The sequence below is a fragment of the Aulonocara stuartgranti genome, assembly GCF_965226115.1.
Source record: "Aulonocara stuartgranti genome assembly, chromosome: 19".
Lineage (NCBI taxonomy): Eukaryota > Metazoa > Chordata > Actinopteri > Cichliformes > Cichlidae > Aulonocara > Aulonocara stuartgranti.
Window position 1 is genome coordinate 31,703,482 of NC_138955.1, and position 24,552 is coordinate 31,728,033.

Below are 24,552 nucleotides of genomic sequence, written 5' to 3' on the forward strand. Positions count from 1 at the left end.
ATGATATATACATGAGTGCAGGTGGTGATCAGTGCCAAACATGGAATGATGCAGTGAACACAGCGTAGGGTCATGTGTTAGTGGCGGGGACAGTCATATGGTTATTGTTCATGTGTCCAACAGCAGAGGGGAAGAAACTGTTCTTATGGCGAGAGGTTCTGGTGCGAATGGACCGGAGCCTCCTGCCTGAGGGGAGCAGGTCAAACAGACTGTGTCCAGGGTGAGAAGGGTCAGCTGAGATCCGAGCTGCACGCCGCAGTGTCCTGGAGGTGTACAGGTCCTGCAGAGATGGGAGTCTGCAGCCAATCACCTTCTCAGCAGAGCGCACAACACGCTGCAGTCTCTGTTTGTCCCTGATAGTGGCTCCAGCGTACCACACGGTGATGGAGGAGGTGAGGATGGACTCGATGATTGCAGTGTAGAACTGCATCATCGTCCGTGTTGGCAGGTTGAATTTCTTCAGCTGCCTCAGGAAGTACATCCTCTGCTGGGCTTTCTTGATGACGGAGGTGATGGTGGGCTCCCACTTCAGGTCCTGGGTGATGGTGGTACCCAGGAAGCGGAATGAGTCCACAGAGGTGATGGGGGTGTCAGTCAGGATGATGGGGGGAGTGGGGCTGTGTGCTTCCTGAAGTCCACAATAATCTCCACTGTCTTCTGGGCATTCAGCACCAGGTTGTTGTGGCTGCACCAGGACACCAGACGTTCAACCTCCCTCCTGTAGGCAGACTCATCCCCGTCAGAGATGAGTCCAATAACGGTGGTGTCATCTGCAAACTTGATTAGCTTGACAGACTGGTGGGTGGAGGTGCAGCAGTTGGTGTACAGGGAGAAGAGCAGAGGAGAAAGAACACAGCCCTGAGGGGAGCCGGTGCTGATGGTCCGGGAGTCCGAGACATTCTTTCCCAGCCTCACATGCTGCTTCCTGTCCGTCAGGAAGTCAGTGATCCACCGGCAGATGGGCTCAGGCACATTCATCTGGGAAAGCTTGCCTCGGAGATGGTCTGGAAGGATGGTGTTGAAGGCAGAGCTGAAGTCCACAAACAGGATCCTGGCGTAGGTTCCTGGGGAGTCCAGATGCTGCAGGATGAAGTGTAGGGCCATGTTGATGGCATCGTCTACAGACCTGTTGGCTCTATATGCAAACTGCAGGGGGTCCAGGAGGGGGGCCGTGAGGGTCCTGAGATGGGAGAGAACTAGGCGCTCAAAAGACTTCATGACCACAGATGTCAGAGCCACGGGTCTGTAGTCATTTAGTCCAGTGATCCTAGGTTTCTTGGGGACAGGGATTATGGTGGAGGACTTGAAGCAGGCAGGCACATGACATGCCTGCAGTGAGGAGTTGAAGATGCCAGAAAACACTGGGGCCAGCTCGTTTGCACAGTGTCTGAGGGTGGCAGGAGACACACCGTCTGGGCCGGGAGCTTTCCGAGCATTCAGACTCCTAAACTGCTTCCTCACATCTGCTTCATGAATATGAAGAGTTGTGGTGGGAGGAGGTGGTGTGAAATCCTCTTTTGTGTGGGGTGAGGGGGCGGGTGTTGTAGGTGAACGGTTTGAAGGTGGTGATGGCTCTATGGAGGGGGGAGAGGTGGGGGAATGAGTGTCCAAAGTGTCTCTATTGTTGGGGCCGTTGGAGGTGTGAAGGCTGCCTGATGGCTCGTCAAAACGACAGTAGAAGTCGTTGAGGGTGTTGGCTAAGAGCAAGTCATCAGTGGAGTGGGAGGTTTTAGGCTTGTAGTTTGTGATATTCCTAAAACCTTTCCACACAGAGGCCGAGTCATTCTCTGAGATCTGCTGCTGCATCTTCTCAGAGTGCTGATGTTTGGCAATGTCCACTTCTTTAGTGAACCTGTACTTGGCCTCTCTGTAGCAGTCCCTGTCTCCGCTTCTGAACGCCTTTCTCTTTCCCAGCCACAGCTTTTTGAGTTTAGGAGTAAACCAGGGTTTGTCATTGTTATAACTCACCCTGGTGCGTGATGGCACAATGCTGTCCTCACAGAAGTGGATATAGGAGGTGACAGTGTCCGTAGACTCGTCCAAGCTGTTAGAAGCAGCCTTCATTGTGTCCCAGTCTGTAGACTCCAAACACGTGCGAAGCTCCTCCACAGCCTCGTTGCTCCACAGTTTTTTGGTCCTCACGACAGGTTTGGAGAGCTTCAGCCTCTGTCTGTACGCGGGGATTAGGTGGATCATGACGTGGTCAGAAAGACCGAGTGAAGCGCGGGGCACCGCGCGATAGGCCCCGCTGATCGTGCTGTAACAGTGGTCTAATGGCCTCTCCTCTCCTGTGATGCTGTTGTGTTAATATGGAACAAAATCTCTAAGGAATGATTCCAGCAACAAGCTGAAATTCTGCAAAGACAAACTACAGCAGCTCTGAAGGCAAAATGCGGTGTAAGTGTACCTAATAAAGTGGTTGATGGATGCACACATTACTGCAGTGTATGCAACTGGCATACAGTATTACTCTCACTTAGTTAAGCTTCACTTATTATTGCTCTTTTGTACATATTTGAGTCTGAAGTAAAAGCTAATTCAGTGCTGGACAGTATTCAGGAAAGTGACAGATGAAATGTCATCAACAGAACCAAAGTTTCTTTAGCACTGAAGCACGTGTAGAAAAATTAGCTGTGTAAGAAAGGCTAGTGTTGTGGGGACATGTGTCACTGATCTGACAATTGCAGTAAGAGTAGAGCAGAATCCCCAAAAGTTGATTCTGTTCATCTGGACGTAGCGTTTTGAACAGATGAACACAATCAACTTTCGGGGATTTGCTTACATGGATGATTGAGTAGAGCAGAATGACTTTTCTGATACGAGATTTGCACCCAAGATATAGAGAGAAACTGGTAATCTCAAAGTGAACCACCAACTTTCTGATTGGTAAACGACCCACTCTACCCCTTGTGCCAGCAGCCATACTAAACAGATTACGAATGCTGCGGAGAACAGAAAGGAGTCAGAGGGCACAGCAGCGGCAACAACACCTTGGCCTGATACATCCTAGATTCATGATATAAATTGGAGGTTTCATCAAATTCGATCCACATGGTGGAACCCACGATGTCGCTGCTCCTGTGGGGGAAGATGACGCAGCTACATAGAACAGGACAGCAGGTCAGAGTAACCTCCCACACCTCTACAATGGTGCTGGGAGGCTCTGGACAGCCCTGAAGCAAGTCTTCAGGTGTTGTAGCTCTCAGTTGAGTCCCTCACCCTCTCCCGCTTCTCGGTCGAGTTTCCTGGATCTGAAACTGGTGAGTAAGCACTGGTTTCCTGTACATCTCTCCACCCCTCTATATTCTTCCACTGGGTTTGTTGTTTGTAGACTAGCCTATACCTAAAGATACAGTGAAGATTAGACTATGAAATAAGACGTTAAGTTTTGTATTCAATTGAGTACACAGATAAACTATATGAAAACACCACTGTGTGTTGTAACCGAAACAGGAAGTGGTACTGCACCGCAGAGAGCCAACACCAGTTCCTCATCTCCAAAGCAACCTCCGTCTCACCTGGACTCCAGCCCTTTGGCCCCTCCTCCATCCGTGTCTGTGGGAGGTCCGATGACACCTCTGGATTTGATCATTCGTTTTTATTCATCTCTGGCTCTCTTTCACTGTATGTCTCTGTCCTGTCCACACACCCCAAACCAGTCGAAGCAATGGCCTCCCCACCCAGAGCCTGGTTCTGCCAGAGGTTTCTTCCTGTTAAATGGGAGCTTTTTCTTCCCACTGTTTCCAAAACGCATCCTCATAGGTGGTCATATGATTGTTAAGGTTTTCTCTGTATTATTGTAGGGTCTTTACCTTACAATATAAAGCGCCTTGAGGTACAAATGGGATTTGAGTAGTACCCAGTAGTTCAACCTTTAGTTGAATTGTTAGTCTGCATGCATATCGATCCCTCTTGATCGACTGGTTCATTTGCACTTGTGCTACAATCAGTGGATTTCAGTTTGTGTGCCGGAGAAAGAAAAGATATGGATATTACTTGTATTTTATTTTTAAATGACGAAAGGTAAAATGAGGTAGGTAATTGCGAGACAGTGTGTTTCAGCTATTTTATCAAGTAATTTTAAGAAAAGTCTTCTGTGTAATATGTGTAATATATTACTTGTTTTGACTAACGACCCCAAGAGTGTTCACAACAAAGATGGGAAATACCTCGCACATGCACAAACATTTGACATGCATACAATTTATTTGCAGAATATAATGTCTTTGATATGTTGCTGCTTAGAGTGAAACCAATAAGAAACCAGTAAAACCAGCAGGTTTAGGAACAGCTTCTTCCCCACAGCTGTCACCGTACTGAACTCTGCTGAACCTTTCCATCCACACTCACTTAACCCTTCTACACTCCTCCTCCCCCATCCCTCCCAGTGACCATGATCAGGACTGTCATTCATTCTCAACATTCACCATATGCTCACATTGGTTACTGCTATAGTTTAGGACACTGACATAACATAGTCTCTGTTATAGTGCTCACACTGTTCACTATTATAGTCTGTCAGAGCTCTGTGCTTCCACTGCTGTAGAGCTCTGAACAGCAATATAGAACATCTGTATGCTATAGAGATCATCTGTATATACATATACAACATTACATCTGTACATTTGTCTGCAGTTCATCTGTATATTTGGTCTCTACTTAACTTATCTGTATATAATCTGCTCCTATTGCACTTACTGCTTAGATGCAAACTGTATTTCTTACCCTGTATTTATACATGTGAAATAACAGTAAAGTTGAATCCTGATTGTTTTTGTGATTTGGCACTATATAAATAAAACAAAACTGATATGAATTCAAATAAACTAAATTTTGAATTGAATTAATTCATATATAGTGTAAAGGACCATGCACCCAGCGAGCAGAGAGGCCATGACACACACGCAAGAAAGCGAACAACACCAACAAAAACAGGGAAATGGGCAGCAGCAGCAGAAGCATTCAGGGAGATGAGTTTCAGGGTGCTGTCTCAGTGCAATTTCCAGCCTGAATCCTCCTGTGGTTCTTGTGCTGACAGAGTTAGAAGAGAGAAAAGACAGAAAGTGCTGCCCACACCTGTACAAGCTTGGTATAGGTAAGTGCATCAGGACGTGAGGCGTGGTTGATGATATTTGACAAGTGTCATCAGTTACTCTGAAACTGTGTAATCAATATATACTAATATTGTAATAGTATATTGTCAGATTAGTGTAGTACAGTTGTTTAAAACTGTAAGAGAAAACAGATGCTAGTAATCATCAGGACCACAAAAGCACTGTTAACAAAACTTCCTACATTTGCTCTTCTAATCTTTATTTATAGCTGCATGTCACAAAAATACAGTTTTCCCCCTGATTGTTGTGCAGTTATCATTTTTATCATACTAGGTCATACATACCAGTGTACAACAGATCAGACAGCTACATAATGTCTTACTTAGCTAGTATTTCGCTTGGTCAGCCCAGTAAAACTAAGTTTTGAAGCCCTTATTTCTGATTTAATATTGTTGGTATTCCTGGTTAATAATATGTTTCTAACCTGTCTTCTGTTTAAAACACTACTAATTTTCTGTGGATAATCCACTACTATGTTTTCATTCACAAATTCATATGATCTAAGTGTGCGGATAACATACAGTGTCATTCTTCAAAAACATCTAACCTTTTACACGTGCATGTCTAACTTATGCGCCGATATGGGCGCGGCTAGCGCATTTTGCCGACTTCCGGGAACTAATGCGAGGAATTAACCATGATGACGCGAGCCTCCCTGTGTAGCTGCGGAAAGGGGGTGGGGGGGTTCATAAAGCCTGGTTGGTTGGCAGTTACAACATGGCAGGTCAGCGGACCAACAGCCTTTGAGGAAGACAGGAAAACCCTCCCACCAAGACTCTGGATGGTGCGTTTGGGTGAAGCAAAGCAATTCAGTAACAAAGTCTTTTAATGGTTTAGTAAGCGGTTTTCTCTTACTTGCTGTTGCATGTTCTGATCATGCTCTGGAGTTCAGTTTAGTTACAGTTTTTGTTTTTATGAGTATTTGCTTTATTGCTTTAATCATAGTTCATTGCTATAATTCTGAAGTAAATATTCTTGGTAGAATTTCAGCCGCTCAGCCGCACAGGCTGCCATTTTTATACGTTTACTATGTTTCTATGCACTGTGTTTATCTCCCAACACTTATGTTACTATGCAGCCACGGTGATTTATATACATCGAAAATATGGTGAGACACTGTCAAGGACATCTTAACAATGTGCTATTTTAAATTTATTTTCTTTTAACCCATTTTAAGTATGTTTTTCTTTGTTAAACTGTACATTTAATAAATGTAAAGGCTTGGATAAAAGTCATTTGTTTGAGAAAAAAAACACATTTTGTGTCTGTGTCACTGGGTTCTTTGTAATTAATACTTTTCTATACAGCAAATAATAACAAATGAGAAAAACGTAGGTAAAAATAATAATAAGTTGTTGCCCCCTTTGAACCAGTAACAGCAATAGAATCAGTGGACCAAAAACTAGACAGACAGATACTTTATTGAGCCCACTGCTGTTACAGCAGCGTGATAAAGAGTAAAAATAGTAAAGTCTACAATGAACAACAAATAAATAACACAGTTAAAATAAAAGTGCCACATGCTCCTGGTAAGAACCTTATACGATGAGATTTATAGGAATGATAAAAAACAAAGAAATGTAAAAATGAAGTTAGTTAAAAGCAGTAAAAGTAAGACTAGCATTGTGTAAATGATGCAAAGTGCACTAAATTACATGTACACTATAAATCTAAGAAATACAGCTGCATGAAGGTATAGTACAAGAATACTTTTGGGATCATCTGAATGCATAGTTATTATACAGCTTTATAGAGATATTGAATTTACAGATTCAATATCTATCCAATATCCTCACTTATGTGGAGGCAGCGGAGAGTGAGCGGCGGGCAAGGCAGAGTCCGGAGAGCTTCCCTCAGTCTTTGGTGGTGCCTCTGCTCCACCTTGCTGCTTTGCACCAATGCTGCAGGCTGACAGAGCTCTGTGAGGACGTCTTATAAAGGTTCTTATAAAGAACCAAGCAGAATCAGTCTGGGGGAGAAGGAGCTCTGCTGAATCACAACTGTGGAGTAGAGACGGTGTGATGGGTCAGGGAGAGCGGTTTGGAACTATTTGGAAATAATTCATTCAGTGTCCATCATTTGTTCTTTCTTCTGATTTTCCTGATTTCATAATAACACTTACATGCTTACGTACTACTTTAATAACATTTCAGATGCAGTATTTATATTTGTAACAGACTAATTTTAAATGGTGGTGTTAGTACTTTTATTTTGGTGAAGAATGCAGATTAAGCGAAACCGTAATATTTCCCAGCTCTTTGTGGGTCCGTGAAGTACACGAAAACTTGGTCAACAAGCCGCCAGTGAGCGGCTTTTCAGCCCGGACTTCTTCCTCAGATTGGACGGCGTATTATCGCTTCTTTGTTACACAACTCGGTAAAGACCACCAGAAGCGTGTTTTTAAGCTGTTCTCCACTAGGAGCGAGTGGATGTGGGCTTTGTGATTTTTATTTTACTCTCTAAGAGTTGAGTGTGTCGATTTACACGGTGAGGAGTACACTTCCATGTGGTCAGATTATCAGCGCGTCTAACAAAAGACCCGCTCACCTCCTCTTGTCTCCTACCACTCGGTTAATCCCCGCCGCGTTCACAGTCCGGGTTCCGGGTTTACTTTACTTTGAAGTGTTTGGTCAGAGTTTACGTCTGATCTTCGGATATTGATATATCCAGTTTCCTTCTTATTTTCTAAGTGCGGCCGGTGGAAGCGGAGCTGAAAGATGCCGCTTCTCCACAGAAAACCTTTCATCCGACAGAAACCCCCGGCGGACCTACGACCAGACGAGGAGGTGTTTCTCTGTAAAATCACGCACGAAATCTTCAGGACCTACGAGTAAGTACCTTACAGCCACTTGTCTCACCTGGAGGGTCCTTTAAAGAGTCACTTGAACTGAAGTTTGAACGATGTCTCATTGACAGTTGGTGCTTAGCAAACTTCCAAACAAGATGAACAAAAAACAACTTTTGTCCTGAAAAAACAAAACAAAAAACTTTTATGGGCTCGGGCGGGGGGATGCATGCCCCCCTTCTCCCGCGCCATTAAAACGTAGGTTAAAGCAGGTAGTCGGGTTTGAAGGTGGGATTTGGCAGGTGTAATGTTATCCAAGTCAGTTAGCCAACTGAAGCTAAAGTGGGTTAGCTGGGTAAGCTAACACTGAAGCTGTCAGTGAGCCGGCGGTTAGCTCAGCTAGTTTTAGCAGTTAGCTTGATGTGGTGAGGCTCGGTATCCGTTCATAGTGTAGGTCTGTTGCACCCACCTGCTGAGGTCCAGCGCACTAAGAGTGCTTTTTAAGAGCACACATGAAAGTTTGCAAACTCACTCGGTCATTTTCCCGAGCGGGAAAAATCAAAGAAGTTCTCTGTTTTTACTCCAAACTGAAGTTAAAGTTCCGCTAAACTCGACGTCAGTCTGAAGAAACTCGGGCCAAATGGACCGTGGACGTCTTCAGCTGACAGCTTCAGTATATAGTGGTACATGTTGGGTGAGTGTACTCAAACATTATGTGTAACTTTATACATCTGCTCCACTGTAACATAGTGGCAAACATGACGCGATACGTCACAACTTCTGTTTTTTCTGACAGCTTTAGCAATAAAAACGGTGTAAAACAAAAGGTGGCACACCTCAAATTTATATTCAAGTAAGACAAACTTTTCACTTTGTTTCTCTGTTTTTATATAGAGACGTGCTTACTTGTTTTGGCAGAGAGTTGAAATATGTGCAGATTGTACTAATTCTTCATTTGATGAAGTTAACATGGTGTACTCACTGACTACATTTGCATGCACACTTGTATTTCTGAGCATTATTCATATTGGCATACCGTACAGGTCTTAGAGGAGCCTTTGTTATGACATTGACGAAACTGAAAATTACTTGTGCATATAATTATTATGATAGATGGATCTGCTGGTTTGTTTTCTAAGATTAGCGCCTGCATATTTGTATCCCTGGTTCCTACGTGTTGAACAGTTCCTAATATTTTAACTGCCTCTAGTTAAAAGTTAAAAAGCCAAGTATGGTTCAAAAAGAGGTTCACATTCTGTGGACGTCTTCGCACTGAAAACCAAAAGTGACTACAAGGCAGTTAACAGATGTTGCATAATTGATAAAGGCAAGCTTGGGCTTCCAAATGTGCGGGGGGGTGTTGTAGCCTAGAGAGACGATCGGGAAAATTAAGTTCAAGTAAAACAAGAACATACAAAGAATGTAAAATTACACTAAAGAAGGAGCAAATATATCTGTCCACGTATGCGACTGATGGCACACCCGTAACCTGTATCACTTGTGTTTATTACGCTCTCTGTACAAATGTTCACTCAGTTTTAGATCAGGTTTAGTTTGTTGGGAACTGTTCTCCCTTTCTGGGAGCTAATCAGATCATTTGATTAGTTTTAATCAAGTAGATCAAGTAGCGATGCGCTGCCCGGTGTAGGAGGAACTAAGTAGATTATTAAAATGTGCTAGATTTACAAACTAGAAAGAAACAGAGTTTACTAAAGAAACTTACTTGGCCAGTCTCTCCTGCTACATTTTGCAATTCTGGATTTTAATATATATTTTTCATTTGTCTGAGACAACATTGCTTTGGCTTTAGTAAGGGATACCACCCTCAGTCTTACTTTGGATGTTTGCCTGCTTCATAACAGTTAGTCCGTACTGTACAAGCCTGTTCTACAAAGCAGAAGGTTGAATTATCCAGATAACTTTACTGTTAACCCTGGAGCTTTCTGGGCTTCGAAGATGCTTCAGTACTTCCTGAGGTGTAGCACTTTGGAAACATATGGTTCCCTAATGTTTGGGGCAAAGACACTTTTTATGTATTTCTTTCTTTCTGTACACCACCACAGCCTTTTGTAAATCAATCGATATCATGTTGAAGTGCACACTTGCAGTTGTTGTGGAGTCTTTAACTTAAAATCTAAAGTGTCTTGAGGCGACTGTTGTGTTTTGGCTCTACATAAGTAAATTCATGTAATATTCAGTGTCTGCCTGAAGTCTACAACCAGTTTCCTCCTTTGCATCGGTGTGCTAGACCTTTACTGCATTCAGTTTTGTATTTAATAATGGAGAAGTATGTTAGGCTGAGATCAGATGACTGACTTGGCCATAACATAGAACTTCTAAACATGCTGGTTTTCTATAGAAAGCTTTTTTTGGGGGGGGGGTTTTGCATACAAATTATTTCAGAAAACCACCAGGGTCAATCTTATTAGTACTCTGAAAAATGTAGAAATGTTTAGCAATTAATGTAATGCTCAGTGCTTTCAAAGTCAAATTAAAATGGGGATCTTCAGATTCCAACATAATATAAAGATTTCAGGTTGAGGTTCCAGAAAGATCGTGTTACTGGAAGTGCTTCCTTTCGGCAGATGATGTGAAACTAGAGCTTTTTGGAGAAGGCCTGTTTATGTTTGTTGACTGAAGAGAGATGCATACAACCCACAGAACCCAGCCTCCACAGTGAAACACGGTGGTGGGAGTATCATACTGTGGAGAGATCAGAGCTGGAAATCTTCTTAAGGTGGGAGGGATCAAGAAGAGAGAATGATGGGAGAAGACTTTGAAAGACAGCCAAAGCGGGTCTGTGTCGATGCTTCGTCTTCCAAAATGATGACGATACAACAATCCCCTTCCCTCCTGGTGAAGAACTGCCTGCAGAAGGACAAAGTGAACATTACTCACTTGCTTCAACAAAGAGCTGAACTGAATGTTTGGCAGAGCTGTGTTAAAATCTGTTTAATAATCTGTTAACAGCTCATTAACACTTTGAGTCTAGTAATGCTGTCCTCATGTATATCTGGTGTCATTATCATTTGCACTGCAGATGCAGTCCGGTCTGTTTTGCAGCATTTAGATGACTCTGAGCAGAGAGCATTACGCTTTAGAGTTCATCTGCTCCCCATCAGCAAACACTAATGGCCCAGTTCCACTGGCAGCAGTACACAGCCATCCTATAATGATGCCTCCACCATGTTAGACGAGCTGGTGTGCGTTGGATCCTGAGCTGTTAGACTCAGTCTCCATTCTTTGTCTCTCTGTGGTTTCACAGAACTCTGCATGCTTTCACACTTGGTGTGACTTTGACCTTCATATGGAGCCAATCTTCACCAACATGAAATCAGCTTGAACTGTTTTTGGTTTTTACCCGAAATTTTAAACTATCTCAAACTGTGGAGGCTACACTGCTATAAAACAGGCAGACAAACGGATTCTATTAAATACTTCCTCCCTTCATACTCTCACATCACTCTCACTCTTCTGCAGCAGCTGTGTTGTTTCAGTCCATATTATGTGGTTCATCCCTTGTTTTTCTCATAATATAGTTTTATCATTCTCTGTAAAGTCAGTCCTTCTCCTGCCAGTGTACTTATCCATAAAAGTGACTGGTTAGATGTTTCCTTCCACCCCTTTCACATGAACGAGCAGAGAAACCCTGGGATAGCTTAGTCAGTTGATCACCGCCTTCATGTAGCTGCGTATTTTGATGGCACGTGTTAGTGAAGTGAATCCAAAGAACTGGACCTGTGCATGTTGAACTCGCTTTGTAGTACAGGGCTCAGGTTGTTTCAGTGGTCCTGGATGTTGGTCCTGATTGCTCTGCACTGGACTGTCTTGGTCTGCAGCTGATGGTGTTACTCCTTGTTTTGAACTGTAGATTTGGTGTGACTTGAAATGCCACTCTAACCAAGACCTGAATCAGGTGAAGAACTGATCCACTCCTTTGCAGTGAACCTACCAAGCCTACAGAACAAAACGAGGACAGCCATCACCTGCTGGAGTCCATTGGTGGAGTTGGTACTGGGATCAGTAACTGACTGAACAGCAGTTGACAGCCAAATAAATAAAATAACTGTGTGGGGAAAAACTTTAAAATAATTTCGACCAGCATATGATGGGGGTCATATTTGTCAATCCTGCCTTATAGAGAACTGTCTGCAGGGTTCTGGTCTTTGGATAAGTTCTGAATGTCATACAGGACAGTGAACGAGATGAGAGGTACTTGATGTGTGTTTGTAAACATTCTTGGAGCTTCTAGAAACTGGACTTGAATATAAAGAGGCTGTGTGCGCCTTAATATCTGATTGTGACCCTCCTCTTCCTCAGTGAGTTCTTTGAGAGGACCATTCTGTGTAACAGCTTGGTGTGGAGCTGTGCTCTGACGGGGCGAGCGGGACTCACTTATCTTGAGGCAGTGGAGAGTGAGCGGCGGGCAAGGCAGAGTCTGGAGAGCTTCCCTCAGTCTTTGGTGGTGCCTCTGCTCCACCTTGCTGCTTTGAGCCAGTGCTGCAGGCTGACGGAGCTCTGTGAGGATGTCTACACTTTTGTCAAAGACCGGTTCTTTCCTGGGGAGGTGGTGGACGTCAGTGGATGTAACGGAGCCAGGTACACATTTGAAATATATCCATGTTTGTGTACTTACAGATTGTTAGCCTCCATCTTTCTGTGTTAAAGAGCAAAGGTGAAACCAGGTGGAGTGAGGTCATTTTCTGCTTTTGCTTTTCAGATATGTGTGTGAGATCCTGCAGGTACACCTGCCTGATTCCAGTGTTAGTCGAGCACCAGATGTTAACGGCCACGGCAAGATGGCTGACGATGACACGATTGTCATCAGTGATAGTGATGACGAGCACAGCGCCTTCCAGAGTTCCACAGTACAAGTCAATGGGTCAGTAGGTGAAAGGTCATGCCAATGTTACGATCTCAAGTTATTGAAGTGTGATCTAAAGTGTGTGTGTGTGTTAGCAGGAAGAAGTCTTTGAGTCCATCAGTGTTCAAATACACAGTGAGGATGATGAAGAACAAACACAGCGAGCCATTCACTGTCAAAGCCAATCAGATCAGGTGAGAAGCTCCCAGGTACAACCATGGAAAGTATTCTCATAATGCAATAAAATAACAATCTGCTGCGTTCAACGGGGTAAACGTCGTGGTGCATAATACTCTGTGAAACACAAATTTCAGAGCAGGGAGAACTTACAAGCTCTGTGTCAGACTCTTAATCCTAAATCGATGTGATATTATTGGCACTTAAAGATGTGGTGTGAGAGGACTTCCTTGTCTGTTCACTGTTCAGTGCTGGAATTATCAAGTGTTTTGTTCCATATCTTGACTATACATGTTGTAAAGGTGAAGCATGACACATTAATAAAACTGATGTGGGCTGAGTTGGAGTGGGAATGACTGCGCTCAGGCACTGATGGGAAAGTGGTTTCTCATTGTTAAACTAATTGATTTATTTTGTATTAAGTCGCAAGAAAAGCGCTCTGTCCAGAGAGAGACTGAAGCTGCTCTTCAAGCAGCACTGCGAGCCTCAGAGTGGGATCGTCACACTAAAGGTGAGAATATTACTGCTAAAGTCAGCATCTGGTGCAGCTGCAGCACCCTAATCACAACCTTGCTGTCGTCTCTCGCTGTGTTTCAGCCCTCCTCCATGGCAAAGTACCAGCTGTCTAAACAGACCTTCTCTCAGTTCTTTCCTGACGAGCCCCCACTATTCTCCTTCAGCCCCTCTTCTAAATGTGGAAGGCGTGACTCACCCGGACAGGTACGTATGAGTTATCATGCACTGGCATACAGTAGGGTTAATGGGGGGTGACAAAGGATTAACGGGGTCCTACCCTGAAGCCGGGCTTCAGAGTCTGATGGCTGGCTCTTAGCCCTTTGGGCCCAGCCAAAGAAGCTACCTGGGTCCCCTCTCCGGTGGGCCCACCGTCCACAGGAGGACCACATATCCTCGGTTGAAGGTCGATGAAAGAGTTTGTTTGTATCCCAGATCTGAGGTTATATGTCTCAGTTACTCTGGCTCTTTAAGAAAATCTGTGGCAGAAAGGTGAGTCCACGTGTTGGTCAGCCCTCAGATTCAGGAGGAATGGTCCCATACAAATGCAGGGAGAACTTGGTCTGAATGTCTGCTGTATGCTGGACTTGTTCCCAGTGGACTTCCAGCTGCTTGTCACAGGTTCTGTTTAGGGCTGTTCGATATAACGATATGTATCGCATGACGATATAAAAACGTCTGTCGTTTGTTTCGTGGTGTCGCAAAATAAACTGTTTACAGCAATATTTTTTCATGTTCTGATGTCACTGTAGTGACTTTATTAATTTCTTAAAGTTCTCTCTTTCTCTTATATTTAATATAACCACACTACGGACAGACAAGTGCCTGTTTGTACGTGTTGTCGTTAGCAATAGTGACGGTAAAACCATCGCGTGGCTCCGCCGTCCACGTGTTTGTTTTCCACGTAAACCTTTCACCATAAAGCTCAAGACGCTGTTGAGACTTTTGCATGTAATTCAGTTTATTTTGAAGAGTGTGCAGAGAGTTTACGGAGGAGAAGCAAAAAAGAGCCGTCAGGTGCTAAAAAATAAACCTTAGACTCAAACTTTGAAAGAAAACGGCGGCCGTTACAACTTGCGTCTAAAAATGTATCGTTTCATGCATCGGTCAAAACACTCGACTCCAGCTGCACGACGCCCAGCTGGAAACAACTTCACGCAAGTCGAGCTGCCAGAGATTCACAGAATATACAGAAAATGTTAAATTTTTGTGATTTATATCGTTGCCAGGACGATAAATGTCTTGTATCGGGATATGAGATTTTGGTCATATCGCACAGCCCTAGTTCTGTTCATAGTTTCCATCAGCAGGTGTGTAACCAGCTGTTGGTGGATCTCCACTTCAGTAGTTTCAGGATTTCAGCTTTGTTTTCGTGCATAGAATAGAATTCAACTTTATTGTCATTGCACATGTCACAAGAACAAGGCAACAAAATGCAGTTTGCATCCATCCAGAAGTGCTTTAGCAGTAATATGGATATATTGCAGAGTATGGATCTATTATAGGAATGTTACAATGTACACGGTGTGAAGGCATGTTATGAATATACTATAACTACACTCAACAAAAATATAAACGCAACACCTTTGTTACTGCTCCCATTCCCCATGGGATGGACGTAGAGACCTAAAATTCATTCCAGATACACAATATAACCATCCCTCCCAAACAGTGGTCACAAATCAGTCCAAATGTGTGGTAGTGGGCACATCTGCTATATTGAGATAATCCATCCCACCTCACAGGTGTGCCACATCAGGATGCTGATCTGACATCATGAGTAGTGCACAGGTGTACCTCAGACTGCCCACAACAAAAGGCCACCCTGGAATGTGCAGTTTTTTGCACTATTGGGGGTCTGGGGACCCAGAACCGGTCAGTATCTGGTGTGACCACCATTTGCCTCATGCAGTGCAACACATCGTCGCATGGAGTCTATCAGATTGTCAATTGTGGCCTGTGGAATGTTGGTCCACTCCACTTCAATGGCTGTGCGAGGTTGTTGGATATTCGTGGGAACTGGTACACGCTGTCGTATACGCCGGTCAAGCACATCCCGAACATGCTCAATGGGTGACATGTCCGGTGAGTATGCTGGCCATGCAAGAACTGGGACATTCTCAGCTGCCATCTGCCCTGAACAATGTGAACCATGATTCATCCGTGAAGCGCACACCTCTCCAACGTGCCAGACGCCATCGAATGTGAGCATTTGCCCACACAAGTCTGTTACGGCGATGAGCTGGAGTCAGGTCAAGACCCCGATGAGGACGACGGGCATGCAGTTGAGCGTCCCTGAGACGGTTTCTGACAGTTTGTGCAGAAATTGTTTGGTTGTGCAAACCAATTGTTCCAGCAGCTGTCTGGGTGGCTGGTCTCAGACGATCTTGGAGGTGAACCTGCTGGATGTGGAGGTCCTGGGCTGGTGTGGTTACACGAGGTCTGCGGTTGTGAGGCCGGTTGGATGTGCTGCCATATTCTCTGAAAGGCCTGTGGAGACGGCTTATGGTTGAGAAATGAACATTCAATGCACGGGCGACAGATCTGGTTGACATTCCTGCTGTCAGCATGCCAATTGCACGCTCCCTCATTGCTTGTGGCATCTGTGGCATTTTGCTGTGAGACAAAACTGCACATTCCAGGGTGGCCTTTTGTTGTGGGCAGTCTGAGGTACACCTGTGCACTACTCATGATGTCAGATCAGCATCCTGATGTGGCACACCTGTGAGGTGGGATGGATTATCTCAATATAGCAGATGTGCCCACTACCACACATTTGGACTGATTTGTGACCACTGTTTGGGAGGGATGGTTATATTGTGTATCTGGAATGAATTTTAGGTCTCTACGTCCATCCCATGGGGAATGGGAGCAAAAACAAAAGTGTTGCGTTTATATTTTTGTTGAGTGTATGTACAGGCTATAGCTGTAGTGAGTGCACAGGCTATGGACAGGTTATGCGTATGAAAACTATACAGATTTTAGATATACAATTGTGAGTTTTATTAAACAGTTGTAGAACTATAATTATCACATTGTACAGAATGACTGTCTGTACAGCATTACAGTAGTGCAGTTTAGATCAGTGAGAGTGGCTAATTTCCACAGTGGTTATATAAAGTGCTGGTGGTTGTGAGTGGTGGTTCAGCCCATGTTATTATTGTGTGTATGAGTTGTGTCCATTTGTTTGTTGTGTCCATTCTCTGTGTGTGTGTGTGTGTGTGTGTGTGTGTGTAGGTGGTTGTGGGTGTGCGTATGTTCAGTCCATGTGTTAACGTGGGTCAGATGTCAGGAGGCAGAGTTCAGGAGTCTGACAGCTGTGGGGAAGAAGCTGTTCCGGTACCTGGTGGTCTTAGTCCGGAGGCTCCTGTGGCGCCTCCCAGAGGGCAGGAGGGTCCATGTGATGGGTGACTGGGGTCTTAGATGATTTTCCCAGCCCTTTTCAGACACCGCCTCCTTTAGATGTCATTTATGGCAGGAAGTGGTGCTCTGGCGATGCGCTGGGTGGTTTTCACTGCAACGCCTTCTGGTCCGAGGTAGAGCAGCTCCCGTAGCAGACTGTTATACAGTTGGTCAGGATGCTCTGGGTGGTGCGGCGGTAGACGTTCACCGGTTCGAAGTTCACTACGTTGGCCTCATCAAGTTATGACCTCCAGCTTACACTGGAGCAGTTTGCGGCCGAGTGTGAAGCAATGGGAATGACAGTCGGCACATCCAAGTCCAAGACTGGTTGATTTCTGAATTTACAGTCATTTTTTCATTCTGACATTAATACAGTTGATCTTAAATCACAAGAAAATGCGAAAATCATCATGAAATGCTACGAGAAAGTCTCAGTTTTAAAAACATATCCGCAGATTTTAAAAACAGCAAAGTTATATGCAACCATTTACCTAAAAATGCAGCCAGTGTCTTTTTTTGTACAACAATTTCAAACTACTAAAAATAAAATGACAGAACAGTTCGCTGCCACAGAATTTATTTGTGCCACTCCACAAAATAGTTTCTGTCCAACACAAGACAGAGGAGCCAATCACAGGCCTGCCAGCAGGTGTATCACTCCCCTGCGTTTACACTGCAAACGGCCTCTGGTGGCTTTTTGGCAGCGACTGTGACATTTGGTTTGTCTTCATTGTTCTGACACAAAACAAACGACTACACTCCAAACACACTGTGTGGCACCAATCTCTCGTCTCAAATCCCGCTAAAACTCACTCGCTCCTGAAACTTTCTCCTCTTCCTAAACAACCAAATATGACGTGGTCATGTCATTGTTCTTGTGTTTGACGTGGTGCATTTTCCCACCAATAGTAAACGGGTTCAGTGCGAGCAGAGTGCGCCTGTGAGCCTGTCCTTCCTGCTCTAAACATGATGATAGTATTCAGGAAAAAGCTTCGCATATATTCCACGTATAACTCTGGTTTGACTGGCCCATTAACACAATTTTAAAAACTTGTGTTGAAGGTGCGGACTTCAAACTATATACAAGTCGAAATGGAGACTTGGTGTGACTGCTCCTCAGTGATATATCATCTTAAATTGGTCGAGTGATTTGGATGCGACCCCAGAGGATGAAGCAGCTCTGTGCTGTTGACCAGTGAGGGGACAGTTTGACATTGATCGACAAATTGGGGCAGATGTTGTACCGGCCGTGTAAAAGTCACCCAAACTATACTTGATGTTTTGAAATAGCCTGTTTGTGCTTCACCAAATACACAGAGAATGTAGTGACATAATCTTTAAATATCTGGTCAGTTTGTCAAGACGGAGCCTGTTTCCATAAGTGTAAATAAAAAGTCTGGCAACATCAGGCCCACACGGGTGTTAAAGCAAAACGCTGACATCACAACAGCAGCAGTGACGATGACGCCAGCGCAGTTTAACATGGAGCCGTTAACGAGAAACAGGAAACGGGGGTGAGTCCAGGCTTGTGGTTGCCAAAAGCCTTCCAGGTGTAGAGTTGAGTTTGCTCCTGCAGGGCGTTGGGAAGAGTGAGGGTTGATGTCTGCATTTAGTCGCACCAACGAGAGGCAGAGGGGCCTGCTGCTATCTAGTGGCAGCTTTTTGACAGTCATTAGAAGTAGCTGCTGTGTGGATTATCACACTGATGCTGTACATCAATGAAATCTGATTAGATTAGTCCACAGTGTTTTTAAGCGTCTAATCAGCCGGGCAGGCACGCCCTGCATGCTCTCTTTGAAACGTCACAGTTTCACAACAACTTCTACTTAAACGTTGTGTTTATAAATGTGAGCTGGTGACATTAGCCTGACACGCTGCTATCTTGTTATGTTTTCCATTAAAAACTGCAAACTCTTCAAAAGTCTTGATATTAATTGTTGCTGCAGGCTGATCTTTGAGGAAACCACTCACACATGTTAGCTTCCATGTTTGTGTTAAAGTTTCTGTATCCACAAGATGAACAGGTTTATTTGGTCCAGGTTACATAAATGTCATCCTTAGACAAAGAGTACATGTGTGCACCCTTCAAACTGTAGTATAACAGGAATGAGTGTCAGTGGTGTCTGCGGTTTACTCTCATTAGGTAAACCTGAAATGTTACGTTTGTGTAGAAATAAAGCATGTAAACGTTGTTTTCAGGCGAGTTCGTCTCTACTGAAAGCTGCAGAGGAGAAACTGAAGTTGCTACAGCAGAGGGAGGAGATGGTGGCTGCAGCTCAAGACAAGGCGCGACTGAAGAAAGAAAAGGAGGAGGTGCAAGAAGCCAAGCGGAGGGAGAGGGAGGACAAGGAAAGGCTAAGGGAGGAACAGAGACGCAGGTTTGAAGAGGAGAAGCAGAGGAGGAGGGAGGAGAAGGAGCGCAGGAAGCTGGAGAAAGACCGGGTAAGTATCTTTAATCATCAGATGTAGCTGCACGTCTGATGATTAAAGCTGCACATCAGAAAAAATTACAGGAATGATGTTGAGACATGTTTTCTGATTCACAGGAACGAGAGAAGTTAAAGGAGGAGAAGAAGAAATACGCAGAGCAGCTGAAGCTTTGGAGCAAACCCAGAGAGGACATGGAGTGTGAAGACCTGAAGGTCAGTGAATGCACCGCCTCTGCCATGAGCACATTTGGACAAGCGTGTTGACTGAAACTTTAGTGTTGGTCCAGGGGAACGAGCCAGTGGACGTCATTTACACAGTATACAACACAGTTGTCACATTTAAAAGAAGAAACATTAGCAAATGCAATGCTGTGTCTGAATACTCGGGATGAGGAAACTTTCACTTCCTCATTGTTTTGTGTTACACTGTTCCTCACTGACGGCATATGCCTGCATTTATCCATGCACTGTCATCTTTACATGAGAGAGTGACTCAGTAGTGCCTGTTGTTGTCTGAGGAGCCGTGAGACAAGCTTTTAGAAGGAGCTTGGTCTAATGTAAATCAGAGGACGGTGTCTGTTGTAGTCTGTGCCCTCCTGTCTGTGGTGACGTGGCACTGAAGTCAGTATAGGTCACTGCTACAGAAGCATTAATCAAGTTTCAGTTGTTTCATTTTGTAAACACTGAGTCAGTTCAGTTTTATTTCTGCAGCGCCAAATCATAACAACAGTCACCTCAAGGTGCTTTATATTGTAAGGCAGACCCTACAATAATACATACAGAACCCAACAATCACAAGACTCCTTATGAACAAGCACCTGGTGACAGTGGGAAGGAAAAACTCCCTTTTAACAGGAAGAAACCAGAACCAGGCTCATTGAGGGGCGGGGCCATAATGCTTTATCTATAAAGCCCACATGGTTTTTTGGACACCACCTAGACAGACAGCAATTTAAGGAGAACATGTGACTAAACATGTGACTCCTGGTCTAATTGGGGAGGGGACCAGAGAAGACCAGAGTCCCACATTGCTTTGGCAAAGTTACACACTGATTGATTTTAATGACCTCTGATTGACATAGCCGTGTCACGGGTGTCATTACTGCTGACGTGATTTATAATTTTACTGAATGTGTTCCTCTTTTGCTTCTCCCACCAGGAGCTGCCAAGGCCAATTCCAGTGAAAACCCGGCTTCCAGCAGAGCTCTTTGGAGATGCTCTGATGGTTCTGGAGTTCCTGCAGGCCTTTGGTGAGGCCTTTGACCTGAAGGATGAGTTCCCTGATGGGGTCTCTCTGGGTGAGAATACTTCTACATGCTCTTTGCAGTTGATGGCAGAATTATTCTTCCAGTGAAAGGTTCACAAATGCTTCAGCAGAGCCATGAATTTTCTACATAGCATTTCTAAACATGCTAGATTTCTTTATAAAGAATAAATTATTTCTATATGCACACCATTTAAAAATACAAGATTCCTGAAAAACTGTCCTTTTTATTGTGTTTTAACCAGAGATGGGCAGTAACGCTACTGTAATCAGATTACTTTTTCAAGTAACGAGTAAAGTAAGGGATTACTATTGCAAAAACGGTAATTAGATTACAGTTACTTTCCCGTAGGAACGCTGCGTTACTGCGTTACTAAAACCGTGATTTTTTTTTGCGAGAATGTCTCATGACAGTGACGTAAGCGAGTGTGACGTTCGTGACAACAGCTGTGTGCAGATCAACAATGGATCATATATCGAGTGCAGAGAGAGTATGAGCGTGCAGCATTTAAAGCGTGGAAGTACTGACCTTACTTTGAGTTTGATTCCATAAAAAGTGACAAAAACATTAGTGTCCGCTGTGCGTGGGAAGAAAACTTCTTTTTACAGCGAAAAAACCCCTAAACTTCCAACAAGCACCGAGTAGCTACGACGTAATGGGAAACTCACAGAGAAACTCGCGGATTCTTCCACTGACCGCGGCACACCTGCACCAGGGTAAACCTCCGCCTACCCCACTCCTGCTTTACAGGTGAAAATAGAGCAACAGGACCGCTGAGTCTTTGACTTTATTTATTTTCTGCTGTGTTTTACTTGCATCTATTTGAAAGACTGAGTGTAAACACAAAAAAATTATTTTATTTTATGTGCTGGAATGTGCAGAAAATAGGTTTAAATGTTAAACTAATTTCTTCCAGTCAGAGAATGTTGCAGATAATTAATTTTTGCTTGATGCATAAAGTTAAAAGATTAAAACTAATAAAACAAGTTTAAAAAGAGACTTTTCCATTTGATTACATTTTGTATGATGGATTATGCAGAAAAAGTAGAATTGGGCTGAAAGATATATCGCTTTATCACCTCTTCAGGTTGTAAATCGTGTTTTTAAAAAGTAACTAAGTAACTAATTACTTTTGAAAATGAGTAATCAGTTAAGTAACGGGATTATTTTTTTTGGGGAAGTAATCAGTAATTAATTACTGATTACTTTTTTCAAGTAACTTGACCAACACTGGTTTTAACTTGGTAATGCTCAAAGCTTAAACTTAGGGGTTATCCCCCAATTTACCCAAAGTACAGAAACTCTGACAGGGGTTTGACCTGTTATTTGGAAAGCAGCATATCAAAAACATCCTAATCAGGCTGGATTTAAGAGTCGCTCACAAAGCAGGAAATTGATATACATCTAGTCAAGGTGGGGGGAATCATGACGACAGGAGAAAACCTTCAGCTGTCAGCGGCAAAACTGGGTCTGGGTCATTGCTTTGTCTTCAGAGGTGACAGTACATACATCGCTTCTGGTAAAGAAATGCCTCCTTTGAAATCCTGTGGGCTGAACATGCTGCATCTGTTATCCAGCAACAAGGATGCTCGTCGCCATCAGTGGGCTAATCGTTTTGATTCTGGTAGTTTTCAGTTTCAGTGAAATGTTATTGTTTCTATGTTCAAAGTACAATAACCAACCCAACTAAAACGAATGTTTCTAAAATCTGTGTTACTGTTCTGTTTAACAACATTTCCAGTGTGTCCTCGTCTGTACTCTGCTCCCAGACTGGTTACGTGTGATGCTGGGCTGTTTTGTGGCTAAAGTGATATGTAGATAAAGGAGGTTCTAATTATAGACACTTCACCCGTTGCCTACTGGTGGTGGTCAGAGGGCCCGGTGGCGCCAGTGTCCGGCAGCCTCGCCTCTGTCAGTGCGCCCCAGGGTGGCTGTGGCTACAATGTAGCTGCCATCACCAGTGTGTGTGAATGACTGGATGTGTAAAGTGCTTTGGGGTCCTTAGGGACTAGTAAAGTGCTATACAAATACAGGCCATTTATAATCTGCTGCCTTTTCTTTCATTTTCTTTTCTTCTATGTAAAGTCCATCAGACTTTTTGCAGAACAGACAAATTCTTTTCTTTAACTTATTTAGAACTTCTACAGTTTTGTTACTCAGTCATTGGTAGAAGGGACTTTGATTTCAAATACCTATATCAAAGTGATACACTGAGTTAGTTCTAACGTACAGAGATGCAGGACCTTTATTGTTCAGTTTTCCAGTTTTCTGACTGCGATGTTTGACTGCTGTCTCCTTACAGAGGTTCTGGAGGAGGCTCTGGTGGGTTCTGATCCTGAGGGTCCTCTGTGTGAGCTGCTGTTTTTCTTCCTGACAGCCATCTTTCAGGCTCTAGATGAGGAGCAGGAAGAGGTAGCTGCAGACCAGGTTGAAGGTCAGACACACTTGCTGTCTTTGTTAGCAGTACACTACAGGAAACTGACAAACACAAGAAAAACCTTACACCCACAAGCTGTCCCAGTATCTGAATCTGATCATTTTCTCTATGAGCTGTGTTCAAGTCCCAGTGTAACATGGGGACACCGGGCCTTCCACTGTGTACGTGTTTGTTTGTTTACTGTAAATAAAGTGGACACTTGTACACACAGACAGGTGTTTGAAAGAGAAAATGATCAGATTCATGAAGCTGAACTTAAATGTGTGTAAATGATCGATATTTCTTCAGGTTTGGGCATATGTATGGAAATAGTTTTACATTTGAAAATGTGTTACACATGCCGATCGTATCGTAAACATTTGCATCACAGCAAAATTCTCTCCACACTTAAAAGAGGGGAAGAATGTGAGCCCCCGAAAACTTCCCAACTGTTAAGCTGTGTTGAGTTTTATTGTCTGTAATTGGTCGATTCAGTCAGGATGTGAAACAGAAAAGGGGAAATTTAAAATTTTCCTCCCTTTTATTAAATTTTGCACTTGAGGAACATGCACACTTTTCACGTTTTTGAATGGTGAGACTTTTCAGCGGTCCTGTTCAGTTCTATGCATGTGTGCACAGTCTGTGTCATGTGTCTTTTGTTCTTACTATGCATGTGCCTTCAGACCTGACAGACGCTCTGGATGACGATTCTGACCCCACGTGTTCGGCTCTGAGTGCTATCGCCTCATTGGCTGCAGCTTGGCCTCAGCTGCATCAGGGCTGCAGTCTGAAGCAGCTCGACCTAGACAGCTGCACGCTGTCTGAAATCCTGCGCCTGCACATTTTGGCATCTGGTGCTGACTGTAACCACGGGAATGCAAAGTTCCGCTACCAGAAGCAAGGCGGGTTCACCGTAATGGACGACCCTTGTGTGGAGCTGCGACTGGCAGATCCAGCGCTGCTGAAGAAGCTGTCATCCACGGCAGTGTATGACCTCACCCCAGGTCAGATACCATCTGCTTTGTGTTCAAGAGTCAGCGAATATGTAACAGATCAGGTAATGATACAGTGATAGTGCTGTGTGCACGTTTCATCAGTCAGCATTGCTGTCTACAGGGGAAAAGCTGAGGATCCTGCAGGCTTTGGTGGGGAAGGTGCTGACATTGGCGTCCAGCAGAGACTTGATTGAAGACTGTGTGGAGGAGCAGCGAGCGGCGAGGCACGAACTGAGGGAGATTAGAGCTGAGCAGCACCGTAGGGAGAGGGAGGAGGCTGCACATAGGTATATGCACACGGGCGGGCACAGTTTACCAACAAATACACACAACTCTGCTGAAGAGTGAAGGTTATCTATCGGGCAGTGTAGATTTGTCAATATTGAAATCAATGTTCAGTCACCAGAACTGGTTAATAGACTGGTTCAGGCTTCTGTGCTGCAGTGTTTACGGGACCCAGTTCCTTCATAGTCTGTCCTACAGATGAGGACAAATAACCACCCGCCTGTGAAACCCTGTCAAATTTTGTAGTTTTGTTTTTTCTGTCATGAAAACGTTTCACCTCTCTCAAACGGTGGAGAGTCCCAGGCAT

General features: G+C 44.0%; 1 protein-coding gene across 3 annotated transcripts in view; it reads left to right on the plus strand.

Annotated features, from left to right (window-relative positions):
• Positions 1–7,379: 7,379 nt before the first annotated feature.
• baz1a (bromodomain adjacent to zinc finger domain, 1A) overlaps positions 7,380–24,552 on the plus strand; it is a 37,664-nt gene continuing 20,491 nt past the window's right edge. The window contains exons 1-13 of one of the 3 annotated variants that reach the window (XM_082515362.1): positions 7,380–7,490; positions 7,805–7,944; positions 12,220–12,498; positions 12,620–12,781; positions 12,859–12,957; positions 13,364–13,451; positions 13,538–13,660; positions 19,055–19,297; positions 19,402–19,497; positions 20,444–20,582; positions 22,852–22,983; positions 23,649–23,969; positions 24,082–24,247. In XM_082515362.1, coding sequence (XP_082371488.1) covers positions 7,832–7,944; positions 12,220–12,498; positions 12,620–12,781; positions 12,859–12,957; positions 13,364–13,451; positions 13,538–13,660; positions 19,055–19,297; positions 19,402–19,497; positions 20,444–20,582; positions 22,852–22,983; positions 23,649–23,969; positions 24,082–24,247 — 1,961 coding nt within the window. In that variant the 5' untranslated portion in view covers positions 7,380–7,490; positions 7,805–7,831. Of the gene's footprint in view, positions 7,602–7,804; positions 7,945–12,219; positions 12,499–12,619; positions 12,782–12,858; positions 12,958–13,363; positions 13,452–13,537; positions 13,661–19,054; positions 19,298–19,401; positions 19,498–20,443; positions 20,583–22,851; positions 22,984–23,648; positions 23,970–24,081; positions 24,248–24,552 lie in introns of all 3 variants that reach the window. The other 2 variants (XM_082515364.1, XM_082515363.1) reach the window with 2 other exon arrangements.